Below are 13,002 nucleotides of genomic sequence, written 5' to 3' on the forward strand. Positions count from 1 at the left end.
TCTAAATGCCTAACTATAGAACAGGGAATAATTAAGAATATTATGGCCTGTGTGCACCACAGACTACTATGTAGCAAATAAAAATGTTATTAAGGAATATGTAATGATCTGGGAAATACACATGATATCATAAGTGAATAAAGCATATTAAAAAAAAAGAAAGGCTTATGTGCCTTTGAAAAAAGAAGAAAGGGAAATTTACCAAAACGTTAGCAGTAATCATCCCTGGATTTAGAAGTAGACATTTTTTTCTTTCTTGATACTTTCTCAGTATTCTAAAATAAGCACATTATTTGAATAATCAGAAAACATCGACATTTAAAAGGGGAAAAAAAGATCAGTCTCATCTCTGACGTACCTCAGCACCATAAATCTACTTCATCGGCACAGCCATTATTTCCAGAAAGCAAACCGGTGACACTCAATCTCGTACTTGGCAAGACAAACATTCTCGCTTCCACAGTGGCCCTGCGTACCTACTACAGCCACCAGAAAAGCACTGATCAGCATCTCCTGCCAGGAAGCACAGGGCCTACCCACTCAAGAATTCACGGGGCTCTCAGTCTATGGCCAGACCTTCCTTCACATCCAACTACAATGTGCCTAAGTGAGTCTGAAAGGCAAGGGAGAAATGCGGAATCCTGCAAAGAATTGGGACTTACTGGATTAACCCTGGGAAATATTAAAGTGATCTAGAGTTCACCACTATTTATGAACGTCCACTGCATGCCAGGAAAGGGACAGGATGCTTTCACATGCTTTGCAACACGGGAATCATTAGCCCTGTTTTACACATGAGAAAATGGAGGTTACAGAACTCCAGCCAACTTCCCTCAAAGCACACAGACGGTAAGTGGCAGGGCTAGTACTACATGCTTGTCACTTGACCCCAAGACAAGCAAGGTTTTTCTCCTCAGCTGCCTCCAGCATTCGTGTCTTCGGAGAAAACACGATGCAGGTCACACCTCTCTCTCCTAGACTTATATCCCCACTCCCAGTGCCCTGAAACAGGCCACTCTGCTGCTCTTGCCCACTTTCTTTCACTTTCTATCTCCACCACTACCCAGGGATGCAAATACAATAGCCCCATGTGGGCACCTCAATGATCCACTGTGGCCGAATTCCCCAGCCCACCTCAATGACCCTTAAGGGGATGGGGTTTACTATCAAGGCCCTCTCCAGAGGTGTCTGAGACACGCTGCCTTCAGGGTCTCCCTGAACTCACAACATCTCTGAGGCAGGCTGGCCTCTTACCTCCTTTCACAGACGGGAAAACAGATTGGAAAGTAGGTTGACCTGCTCTAAGTCTAATAAGAAGCAGACCTAGGACTAGAACTCAGGTCCTCTCATATCTGGCCAAGTGGTCTTTCTACCATAGAAAACCATGCTCAGAACATGGGCTCTGAGGCCTAAAGACCTGGATTCGAATCTCAGCCCCACTACTTACAAGCTGTGTGGTGTTGGGCCTGATTAACTTAAGTCTCATTTCCCTCAATCACAGCATGAGAAAAACAGTCCCTACCCCAGGCAGTTGTTTTGAGGATTAGATTGGACAATGTGTAAAAAAGCCATTGCAGTGCCTGGAACAGTCAACTCTATTATCACACAACCCTGAGGAGGAAACATAGGACTTTGCAACTTATCTCCCCAATTATGCAAGGCCCAAAAGGCTTTAGTCTGAAAACAGAGCCATGGAGACTGCACCAATTTAGATGGAAACAGCTTTCTCCCTTGCAAGGACTGCCAGTAAGCTCCACCTGGTTTTCAGATCTGACTGAGATGACATTGATGCTCTTTTTTTCCCGCCATAAAGGCTCTTCCCTGCCCACCTTCCTCCAACTTATCCTCAGTGGCACCCCTGAGGCCAGGCTGAATTAGGTCCCTCAGAATCTTGGATTTATAGCCCTGCTGGGACACTACCACTATTATCAAAACTGACTGTTGAGGCTGGGCACGGTGGCTCACACCTGTAATCCCAACACTGGGAGGCTGAGGCTAGCAGATCAACTGAGGTCAGGAGTTCGGAACCAACCTGGCCAACACAGTGCAACCCCGTCTCTACAAAAAATACAAAAATTAGCCGGGCTTGGTGGCAGGCACCTGTTATCCCAGCTACTCGGGAGACTGAGTTAGGAGAATCACTTGAATCCGGGAGGTGGAGGTTGCAGTGAGCCAAGTTCATGCCACTGCCCTCCAGCCTGGGTGACTGAGCAGGACCCTGTCTCAAAAAAAAATAAAAATAAAAAATTGGCTATTGACTTGCCTGTCTTCCCCACTAGACTGAGAGCTGCCTGAAGGCAGAGATATGCTATACTCACTGTTTATCTTCAGTGTCTATCTATATCAGCTTCCTATTGCTGCTGTAACAAATTATCATAAATTTAGGAACTTATAACAACACAAATTTATCATCCTAAGGTTTTGGAGGTCAGATGTCCAAAATCAGTTTTATTGGACTGAAATCAAAGTGTCAGCAGAGCCGTGCTCCTCGGGAGGCCCTAGGGCAGAATCCATTCCTTGCCTCTTCCAGCTTCTAGAGGCTGCCCACATTCCTTGGCTCAAGGGCACAATGCTCCAACCTCTACTACCCTCCTCATATTTCCTTCCCTTACTCTGATCTTATAAGGACCCTTCTGATTACATGGGCCCACCCTGATAATCCAGAATGATCTTCCCATCCCAAAGTCCTTCCCTTCATCATATCCAAAAGTCCCTTTTCCCATATAAGGTAATATATTCACAGGTTCTGGGTATTAGCACATGGACATCTTCTGGAGGGGCCCATCATTTGGCCCACTCCACTATCATAGCACCTACCACATCGCAGATGCAGGGACTGTTCACCTTGTGCAAGAGATCATGCTCCATGTAGTCCTAAAGCACTAAGAAGTTGAACCTTCTTGGTTGGTTTAGGAGGGACCCAAAGCTTGGATCCCATGTTCTAGCCAAAATGTCCCACAAGGGGCCCTGAAAGTCGTTCTTCTCTCTATAACCTACAGTTCCAGGTTTCTTCAGCTAACGTGGAAGCAGCCCACACCTCACCTCCACACCTCCACTCTAGGTAAATGCCTACTAGTTGATTCTCTGAACTCTGAAAGTATAGATAGATGACTCAATCTCAAGAGTCATTCACAATCTACATCTTCCTGGGGCTCACAATTCACATGGCATCATCACAACATGGACAGAAGCAGGATAAGGGTTTCATCACTGAATAGCATGAGTCAGATTTGATAAATATTGCACATTCTTTAAAATTCTATCAAAATCAAGCCTTAAATTATCAGGCTATAGCAGCAACCTAGCAACCCAACCACATTCATTTCCACTTGAGCCTGGTACCTTAACAAGAACATGTCAAATCCCAACAGGAGTCAGACCTAGGAGGAGAAAGGTCCCAGGCTCACTCACCTTGTGGAATGCAGCAGGTGGCTATAAGGGGCAAATGAAGGAGTCCAAGCTGGGATCTGAACCTTCACTCTCCAACCTCTCTTCTGTAACCTTGAGCTTATTACTCAACTTCTGAGCTTTCTCAATATATACACGTCAGTACAATGAGCCCACTGATACTGACCAGCAGGTAAAATGTCCAGCAAGTAGTATGTTTTCACTAAGGGTTGGCTCCCTTCTACTTGGCCCTGAAATAATAAAGCTGGCCAGGCAGGTGAATCCATTAGGAGGAAGTGTAAACTGGTGTAAATGCACTGTTTCCCTAACGTTAACCACACATCGCTCACACCGCCTCTGTAATTTCTGCCACATCTTGTCCAACCTGTACTTCCACTTTTTTCCTTTAAATAGACCACAAGGACTCTAGCTATATCCTAAGCATAACAGCTGCCAAATGATGACTTTGATGTTCTAGTTATATTTTTCTTCAAACATACATGAAAAACATTATATACTCACCAAAAAAAAAACTATTAAGAAATATTCACTCCTTGGCCAGGCGTAGTGGCTCATGCCTATAATCCCAGAACTTTGGGAGGCCAAGGTGGGCAGATCACAAGAGGTCAGGAGTTTGAGACCAGCCTGGCCAACATGATGAAACCCCATCTCTACTAAAAAGTACCAAAAAAATAGCTGGGCGTGGTGGCAGATGCCTATAATCCCAGCTACCCGGGAGGCTGAGGCAGGAGAATCGCTTGAACCTGGGAGGCAGAGGTTGCAGTGAGCTGAGATCATGCCATTGCACTCCAGCCTGGGTGACAAGAGCGAAACTCTGTCAAGAAAGAAAGAAGGAAAGAAGGAAAGAAGGAAAGGAAGAAAGGAAGGAAGGAAGGAAGGAAGAAAGGAAGGAAGAAAGAAAGAAAGAAAGATCGATTGATTCACCCCTGTATTACCCCATATATAATTTCACACTTTGGGAAACTCTGGTGAAAAGAAAGCTTGAGTTCTGGTCCTCGCTTAACTAAAAACTATTCTGTATGCCCAGGTCACTGCTCTTCTCTAAGACTCAGTTTTCCCCAGTAAGAAAATAAAAAGAACCAGATGCAGTGGCTGGTGCCTGTAATCCCAGCTTCTCAGGAGACAGGCAGAAAGATCACTTGAGGCCAGGAGTTCAAGACCAGCCTGGGCAACATAGCGAGATCTCATTTCTAAAAAAAGAAGAAACTTAGCCGAGCATGGTAGCTCACACCTGTAGTGCTATCTTTTTGGGAGGCTGAGTCAGGAGCCCAGGAGTTGGATGCTGCAGTGAGCTATGATCACACCACTGCACTCCAGTCTGGGCAACAGAGCAAGACCTCATCTCTTAAAATTAAAAATTTGGAAAAAAAAAAAAAAAGAAAGTAAAAAGGATAGTCTAGGTAACCTTTCCATTCCCCTCCAGTTCCAATACTCTGAGATTTATTATCAAATGACCCCCAAAAAACAAAACATTCTAAGCAGGGATTTTTTTAAAAAAGACAATAAATATTACTCAATACTATTAGAATCAGAGAGAGAGAAAGGATGAGAGAGGAAATGACAAAGAGATATGTACCATCCCTTCTTTCTTCACAAAGGACTTTGACTTTGAGCTTCCCTTTTCTGGGATTTGTGATACCAGCAGTTTTTCACAGGAGAGGCCACTTGCTTTTGTAATGGGACAAGCTGGATTTGGATCACAGCTTGGGTGGCTGCTAGTTTTATCACCTTAGGCAGACTATTCAACCTCTGAGTTTCTACAATTATAAAATGGGCAATGCCTCCTTCACAAGGTTGATTGGGGATTAAGTGTGAGTAACTTGCATAAAGCACATGGAAAGAGCTGGAGATGTTTGCAAACACCAGAGATGTTTGCTATTACTATTATACCTGTACTATTGGTTGAGTACACATCTGCCTCTCCCACTTAATTGTAAATTCCGAAGGGAGGAATGTCTTGTTCATCTCTTTCCCCCATAGTGCCTAGCACAGTGCTTTACATAAAATAAAGAGCTTCACCTGAATTTTTAGGGAATCAAAACTTACAGAAAGAATGCCTGTTCCAAAGGAGGAAACTGGATATGCCCAGAGATGTATAAATAAAAAGCAAATAGCAAATCTCCCCTGACAAAAACAAATGTCCCCATTTCTAAACAAACAAAACAGAAAAGGTTTTTCAAAATCCATCAAAATATGGACAGTGGTTGTCTTCGGTGCTTGGTCCATAATTTCCTTCTTCTATCTTCTTTGTAGTGAAATATTCTAAATTTCCCACAAAGTGTACATAATAGGAAAAATTATTTAAATTATTATCAGGACAAATAAGACTGCTTGCCTCTGAGTCCGAAAAGTCAGGGACCTGGAGTCCAGTCTCTGCCATTACATATCTGACTACCTGACTTCAGACATGTCACTCCAAGTTCCAGTAAAATGACAGGAACTATGCCCATTCTGACAATGCCAGCAGGCTGCTATAGGAGCAGAGTACACAGCTCCATGCTGTGGAAACCCTTTCTTTGCTAACCAGAGCTCTAGAATCTCGTAAGCACACCTAGAGCCTCACCAGTGGTGTCTCACATTTTATTCCAAACCAGACGTGTATTGCTTTATTGGTGTCACACCTGCACAAATGTTGTTCAAGTAATAAAAAGAGAAAATAACCCACAAAGCGACAGCCTTTTTGTAATCTTATAAACATGCTACAAAAGTAATAAGAATGAATTTGGGGCTGTGATCGTAACTCTGTTAATGAGCAATGCCCACGTCTGAAACACCACCAGCTGGGAGCCCTAATTTTCACAGGGCATTTTGTTTGTTTGTTTGTTTTTTGGTTCCTTTTACATTTTTTTTCCAACACAATGAGAACTTCAGACCTCTGCTCAAGGCAGATCATCTGGAACAGAGCAAAACAGCTTACCAGATGCGTCAGAAAGAAAGATGGGACCTTGAAAACTCTGAGCCTAACAGTCAGCTCTAGACCAAACATTTCCCCTGCCTAAAGTCAAACCAAACTAGCAACCTCTTTCTTAAAAGGAACTACTAGGTAGGGTAAGTGCAAAGAGGGTTACAATCCCATGCAAGTGACACTTAAAAGTTACAGACAAGAAGGCACTGTGTCCATTGGCCCCATAGAGCCTATGGATGAGGGGGCAGAGAGGGGTGCCAAAATAGCAAACTTATTTTACAAATTTATGTTCAGATTTAGCCTGGGATGTTAGAATAGGTCAGCGGAAGAAAGGCAGCATGCAAACACATTTGTAGGAACTTTAGTTTATTCCTACTTTGGGAGACAGGTCTTCAGATGCATGATTTCCAATAAGGAGTCAGCTATCCAACAATAACAATTACAATCCTCAACAGCTCAACTTCTTCATCAATGAAATGTGGATAATAATTAAGTTGCATCATAATTTGCTGTGATAATTCAATGGGATAAGATAGGAACATACTGAGATCACTGTCTGGTACCTAGTTAGCTATCAATAATACACAATGCCGCATTACAGTTGAGCATACGTTATCCTGTTTGAGCATAAGAACAACTGTGTGAGGCAGGTTTTATTATTCTCACAGGACACTGGCTCAAAGAGATAAAAGGACTCATCTAGAGTCACACAGCTAAAATGTGACAGGTATCCAGTTGCTCTTAGGACTAATATTCCCTAATCCTGGCTGCTCCAGAGAAGGCTGGAGTTTGAGCAGGTGACCTTTCCAGTTCAGCTGTGCTGTATGCCTGCGGTCAGAGATTCACGGTTCTCCAAGGCCTCTTTGAATATTTGGAGGCTGGAAACAGGTTTGATGTGGAAGTCAGATGAAACCCTTCTAGGACAGTTGTCACATCTGAACCCAGGAGCCCAGGTATGGCCTCTGGCAGCAGCACAAAATACATTCGTGACATTCTTATTTTCTACATTTAAAAAACAAAACAAAAAAACCTCTCAGCTAATGATCCAAGGACTCTCTAGCTGCCTTAATTCATGAAAAATAATAGCTATCAATTGGTAAGTACTGCGTTAAATCCTTTACAGTCATCTCATACAATTCTCAATTGTCCTGGGGATGGGGGAGTGGCCTTGTCCCTATTTAACAAACAGGTAAAGAAACTGAGACTCAGAGAAGCTGAAGGACACAAAGCTAATAAGTAGCAGAGACTGAATTTGAGCCCAAGCCCCCAAAGAAATTGCCACACTGCTTCAACTAACCCCTCGTTCTCTCTCACCTCATTCCTGGGTACTCACAGGGTATAGACCTGGAACATTGGCTTCTTTTCCCTTCACCAGATACAGTACAAACCCTAGGTTGGAACTTCGTGCTTTTGCAAACCAAGACTGCAAGAGCTGCCAGGGTCTTTAGTCTGTTTGTCCTCCCCATCTTGCCTGAGTCAGAACAAACCATCAGACCACTCTTCTCTTAGCCTAGGGAGCTTCTCTTGCCACCCATCCCAGGAAAAGGCTCCCTGCCACAGCTGCTACTGAGGAACTCAGTAACCACCATCAACCAAGTGCCTCTTTTAAGAGGGAAGAGAGAAGACAAGCTAAAGAGCTGGTGCAGAGAGACAGGCTGCCCCTTTCCCCTGATAGCAGGGGGAGTCAGGCCCCAGGACGGAGGCGTCCACTGATGTTGGACTCACCATAGCCTGCTCCATCCAGTACAGACATTAGGAGAAAGACACATGGGGAATTTCCAAGCTAGCCCTACTCAGTCCTCTGTCCTCACAATCCATAGTGGTCATGATATCCTCACCTCACCATCCCACAGCCTGATAACTACCTCACTTTCCCCATAACCTATAACCTCTGATGCCCTCTCACTCAACTCAGTGCCCTAGGGACCCCACTACCCACCTACTCTTTCCAGAATCACCTTGGGTAGTAGCTGCCCCAGGCCGTCTTGGCTGGGCCATTATCCACGAATATGCAGCCATGGCCAGCAGACCAAAAGGTGAGACGTTAGATGGCGGGCTTCAGTGGTTTTCATAACAGAAAAACCTTGTTCCTAATCAAGGCCATCTTCAAATCCTCAATTCACAGAGTACTAGCAGTTCAGGGCAGGGTCGGAGAAAGTGGCACTCTACAAGCTAGAGCCCAGTGTGTTAGGGGAGGGCTGCCATGGAGTGTACACACCACAAACCCAGGTGGCAGGGCAGGTGGCACTGATTGCCCAATAACCCAGGGTATCAGAGTCAACAGCCTCTTTAAAGCCAAGCCTTCCTTCACTCATTTTCTCCCTGGAAGGCTGGAGTGAGGTAGGGACTGGAGCAGCCCAGCCCATGGAGAGCACAGCAGAGAGGCAGGCAAACTCAGCAAGCCAAGTCACTGAGAAAGGGGATAGAAAATTGGGAGGAAGGGAAGGGAGCACAGCAGCCTGTCTCGGAGCACCTCTCTGATACACAGCCCACACCCAGGGCTAAAATCTGCCTCCCTGCTCCTTGCCTCCCATAAGCCCACCCTACTCCCCACACTTTTTGCCTTTGCCCTTCCCCGCTCTTACATAAACCCAGCCCCCTCTTACACTCCCCAGAATGTCAGCTTCCAAGACATGCTCATCTTCCTCATCACACTTACTCTACAGTCCAGTCCTTCGACCTTTCCGTTAACAGGATTGAAAACTGTCCTAAGCCAGCACATAGCTTCCCAGGTCTCTAAGGCACAATGCTACCAGGAAGGCTGAGTTTCACAACTCTTCTAAGGCCCTGGCTGGGTTAAAAAAAATCTCCTCAGGTCTGCCTCCAACCAACCCCCGTCCCTCCCACCTCCCCAGAGCCCAGCCTGGTCCACAGCCCTCCATGTAAGGCTGGGCCCTTGCACTCCCACTCATTAGGGCCCCACCCAGAAATACCCCAGCACACAAACAGGACACCTTGTACAACTATCAGTCTTAGACCCACCCTCCCTCTGACAAGGACAGGAGGGAAACTGAAACTGCCCGAGGGAGGAGCCTCACTCCACCTTCTCTATTTCCCACCTGGACCTCCCTGCTCCCCTCCTGCTGAGAGAGACAAGTCAGGTGATACCTGATAGACACCTCTTCCTCTGCCCACAGGCCCCAGGCCTGAAAATACACCCGAGGGCACTGGCGGAGCACGCAAGGAGGTTTTCAGGCACCATGGCTGGGACAGGGCAACATTTTTCTATTTTTCAGAATGTTTCAGACTCTACCTGCTGAGAGGACTCAGGTCTCCCACACCTGGTCTGGAAGCTTCTTCAGGAAGCTGCCTTGAGGAAGGGAATGGGAGTGAGATTCGTTTAGGAAGGCAAAGGAGGAGGGGTACAGGCGGGTTCTAAAGTATATTAAAATCTGAGGGATGCACCTTTCTGCCCTCCGGGAGGAGAGGGGGCGGTCCCACCGACAGGGAAAGGGGACCCCTTGGGGGGCAGTGCTCGTGCCTTGGGGGAATACCCTTATCCTTCCCGGGAAATAGACTGCAATACCTCGGGCTTAAACCTTGCCTAGCCAAAGCCAAAAAGGAAAGGGGGAGGACTGCAACCCACCAATCTCATTTTCAGATTTCCTCTCTCCAGCTTAGACACATTAATAATTAACTTGCCTACCTAGGAGCTTGCGGGCGTTGCCATAAAAGATGAGTAATGGCACCGGAGTCCCAGCCCTATGCCCGCGGGCTTCAGGGCTCGGGGCTGGGACGGGCGCCTGGAACAAAGCCTCTGCATTCCTTCGGGAAGGTGTGTCTGAAACCAGAGCTGTCACAGGCGAGAAGCTGACCCCTTACCTCCTCCGTGGCCGACTCCTGGCAAGTGTGGGTGTAGAGGAAGGGCAGGCGCCCCGACACACTGGGCGGAACGCTTGGCGGGGTCGCCTTTGCCCACTTCCCGTTCCCCACCCCCTCCACTGCTGGCCAGTTGCTGTCCCCGCAGCCCGCACGCCTGCGGGGCCGTGGGGTCCCCAACCACAGCCGATTTCGGGAAGCGGCGCTGTCTGCTGCTAAGATAATCCTGTTAACATGAACGCAGGCTGTACTTGGAGACCCGATTTTTAAAAACAACAGCAGCTCCCTCGGCGTCCTTCCCGAGGAGTAACCCAAAGCCGGGCGCCGGCTCAATGAATTCTCTTGCAGAAACTCCAGCGGCCAGCTACGGCTCCCTCGCTCATGGCTGGCCGGGGACTAGCCGGCTCCGGTCACGCCCGCGCCCAGACACAAAGCACCCCCAAAAGGAGCCCGTGCACCCTGCGCCCTGTCGGCTCAACAGCCCGCAGATCCCCCGAAAGTTACAGCGCGCACACACACCTGCAGGCCCCCCTTGGCAGCCCTTGCCAGACCTCCAGCGTGGCGGGGCACGCGTCCCAGGGCTGGCAGCTCCGCGGCTCCATGCGACTGCTCCGCGAGCCCGGGCGGGCCACCGGTCAGCGGCGCTGGACTACGGAGGGCGCCGGGGCCTCAGCTCGCCCGCGGCGCATGGCGCGCCCTCCTCGTCCTCGCCGGGGCCTTTCCGAGGAGCCCACACCCACTTGACATCAGCACCGACCAAAGCACGTGGCGCAGCGCCAGACGGCGGACCCCGGCGATCCAGAGCGCGCCCCAGGTGCTGCCGCTAGACCAGGACGGCGCGTCCGAGCGCTGCACATTCCTTTCCTCGCAGAGGATGCTGCAAGTGGGAGGAGTAGGGAGACTGAGGAGGGGGAGGAAAACGCGCGGAGGGGCAGGACGGGCGGAGGGGCAGGACCTGCGGCCTCAGAACGGCGCTGTTCTGGCGTCTAGCCAGACAACAGCAGACCTGTCATCCGTTGCCGCAAATGCCCATCGGCTGGGAAGACCAGGTTGCAGGAGACCCGGGTTGCTGTCGTCTCCCCTCCAAGAGTCCTGACCTTGAATTCTCTTCCCCAGAATGATTCATGGAGGCTTCTCTCTAACAACCCCTGGTAAATTAGGGGAACGGATTCTGACAAGCCAGGAATGAAGGCTTGGTTAGATGTGACTGCGACCCCATCACCCAGGAGGCCACTATCAGGCACCCAGCGAAGCAGACCATACCCTCTGGCTTGTCTCTGCCCTGGCAACCTCAACTATGTCTCTTTTCTTTCTCTCTTTTCTCAATGCCCTTGGCAATAAGGGATCACTCTCCTGGTCCTGCAGGCAATCAGAACTACAGCACCTCTCAGCAGCCCAAACACACTTCTAATTCATTCATTAGCACCCGTCCAAATATTCAAACGTGCAAACATTTAAGGGTTAGTATATGCCAGGAGCAACAGATAATCTTCCTACACTCACAGTGCTTCTACTCTAGTCAGGGAGACCTATATTAAATACAGAACAAGGTAATTACCATTGTTGCAAGGGGATTACAGAGGTGCTATAAGAATGCACCCGGGAGCCTTAAGTCTTGGCAGTCAAGAAAGGGTCCCTGACGAAGTGATACTTGACAAAGCTGAGAGGTTACCCAGGGGGTGGGAAAGTTCAGGCAAAACCACTGGGTATTAAAGTGTAAGCTTGCTTCCATTCACAGGTGCAGATGATTAGGCAGAAGTGGAAATGCCATGCTAGGAACATCTGGGCTTTTATCCAGGTGGGGCATAGGGTGGCTCCCAGGCCCTAGAAGACAGCCTGGCTATCTGTCCAAAGACGCCCTTATGTCTGTTTTGTCATCTCTCCCTCACCCATGGCTGTCCTGCCTCTGCAAAAGAGCACTGTACAGGAATTTGGGAACCTTCACTTGAGGCACCAACTCAGTCATCAATTTGCTGTGTGGCCATACAGAAACCCCTTCCACTCTCTGGTGTCAGTGTCTCTACCTAAAATGAGAGGTTGGGTCGGGCGTGGTGGTGCTAGCCTGTAGCGGTACCTAGTCAGGAGGTTGAGGTGGGGGCGGGAGCAGTGAGGGAATGGCTTGAGCCTAGGAATTTGAGACTGCAGTGATCTGTGATGCACTCCATCCTGGGTGACAAAGTGAGACCCTGTCTCAAAACAAAATAAAAATAAAATGAGAGGTTGGATTAGGACACTGTTTCTCCATATATTTTTTTAAACCATACTTCCTTTTGGATAAATATACAAATGCCATTCCCATTCTTCTGTGGTGACAAGGCACCAAATTATTTTCCAAATCAAAAATTACAGTAGTGAATATGATTTTTAAAACTATATATGCCCTGTAAGTATTAAGCAATATTCTGTCTTGAGATGTCTGCTGAAGATAGCTTGGAGGCCAGAGTAAAGAAATGGCCTCCAAGTTCACCCTTCTGTTATCTTTCCCCACCCTCCCCCACAACCCAGCCACCAGCACTTATCATCTCTAGCCTCCTTTCATGTACTCTTTCCAGGATAAATTGGCCAGACAATGAACAGAAGCCCTGGGTCATCCAAAAAAACAAAAAAGCCATGCTGTGCAAGACTCCTTTGAATAATAATTTCCAGTAATGTTGGCAAGAAGACACTTTGAAGGAAGCATGCAATGATCTTGGGGACAATTTGGCAATATGAATTAAAAGGCTTTAAAATGCTCATATCCTGTGAACCATCAATTCCACAACCAAGAATTTAGCCAGAATACTTCATTGTGGATGAGCACAAAGATTTATCCTCAAGGATGTTCATCTCATCATTTTCATAACAGCAAGTAATTGGAAATGATCTAATTG

The 13,002-nt window shown here is 47.6% G+C and overlaps 1 protein-coding gene across 9 annotated transcripts in view; it reads right to left on the reverse strand.

Moving 5' to 3' along the window:
• The window catches only part of PLEKHA7 (pleckstrin homology domain containing A7), a 232,353-nt gene that overhangs the window by 133,199 nt on the left and 86,152 nt on the right, over positions 1 to 13,002 (reverse strand). Inside the window, exon 1 of one of the 9 annotated variants that reach the window (XM_021926851.2) lies at positions 10,652 to 12,243. The exons of the other annotated variants lie outside the window; for them this stretch is intronic. Coding sequence (XP_021782543.1) covers positions 10,652 to 10,734 — 83 coding nt within the window. The 5' untranslated portion in view covers positions 10,735 to 12,243. Of the gene's footprint in view, positions 1 to 10,651; positions 12,244 to 13,002 lie in introns of those variants that run through there. 9 annotated transcript variants of the gene reach the window in all.

Source organism: Papio anubis, chromosome 12 (assembly GCF_008728515.1).
Source record: "Papio anubis isolate 15944 chromosome 12, Panubis1.0, whole genome shotgun sequence".
Classification (NCBI taxonomy): domain Eukaryota; kingdom Metazoa; phylum Chordata; class Mammalia; order Primates; family Cercopithecidae; genus Papio; species Papio anubis.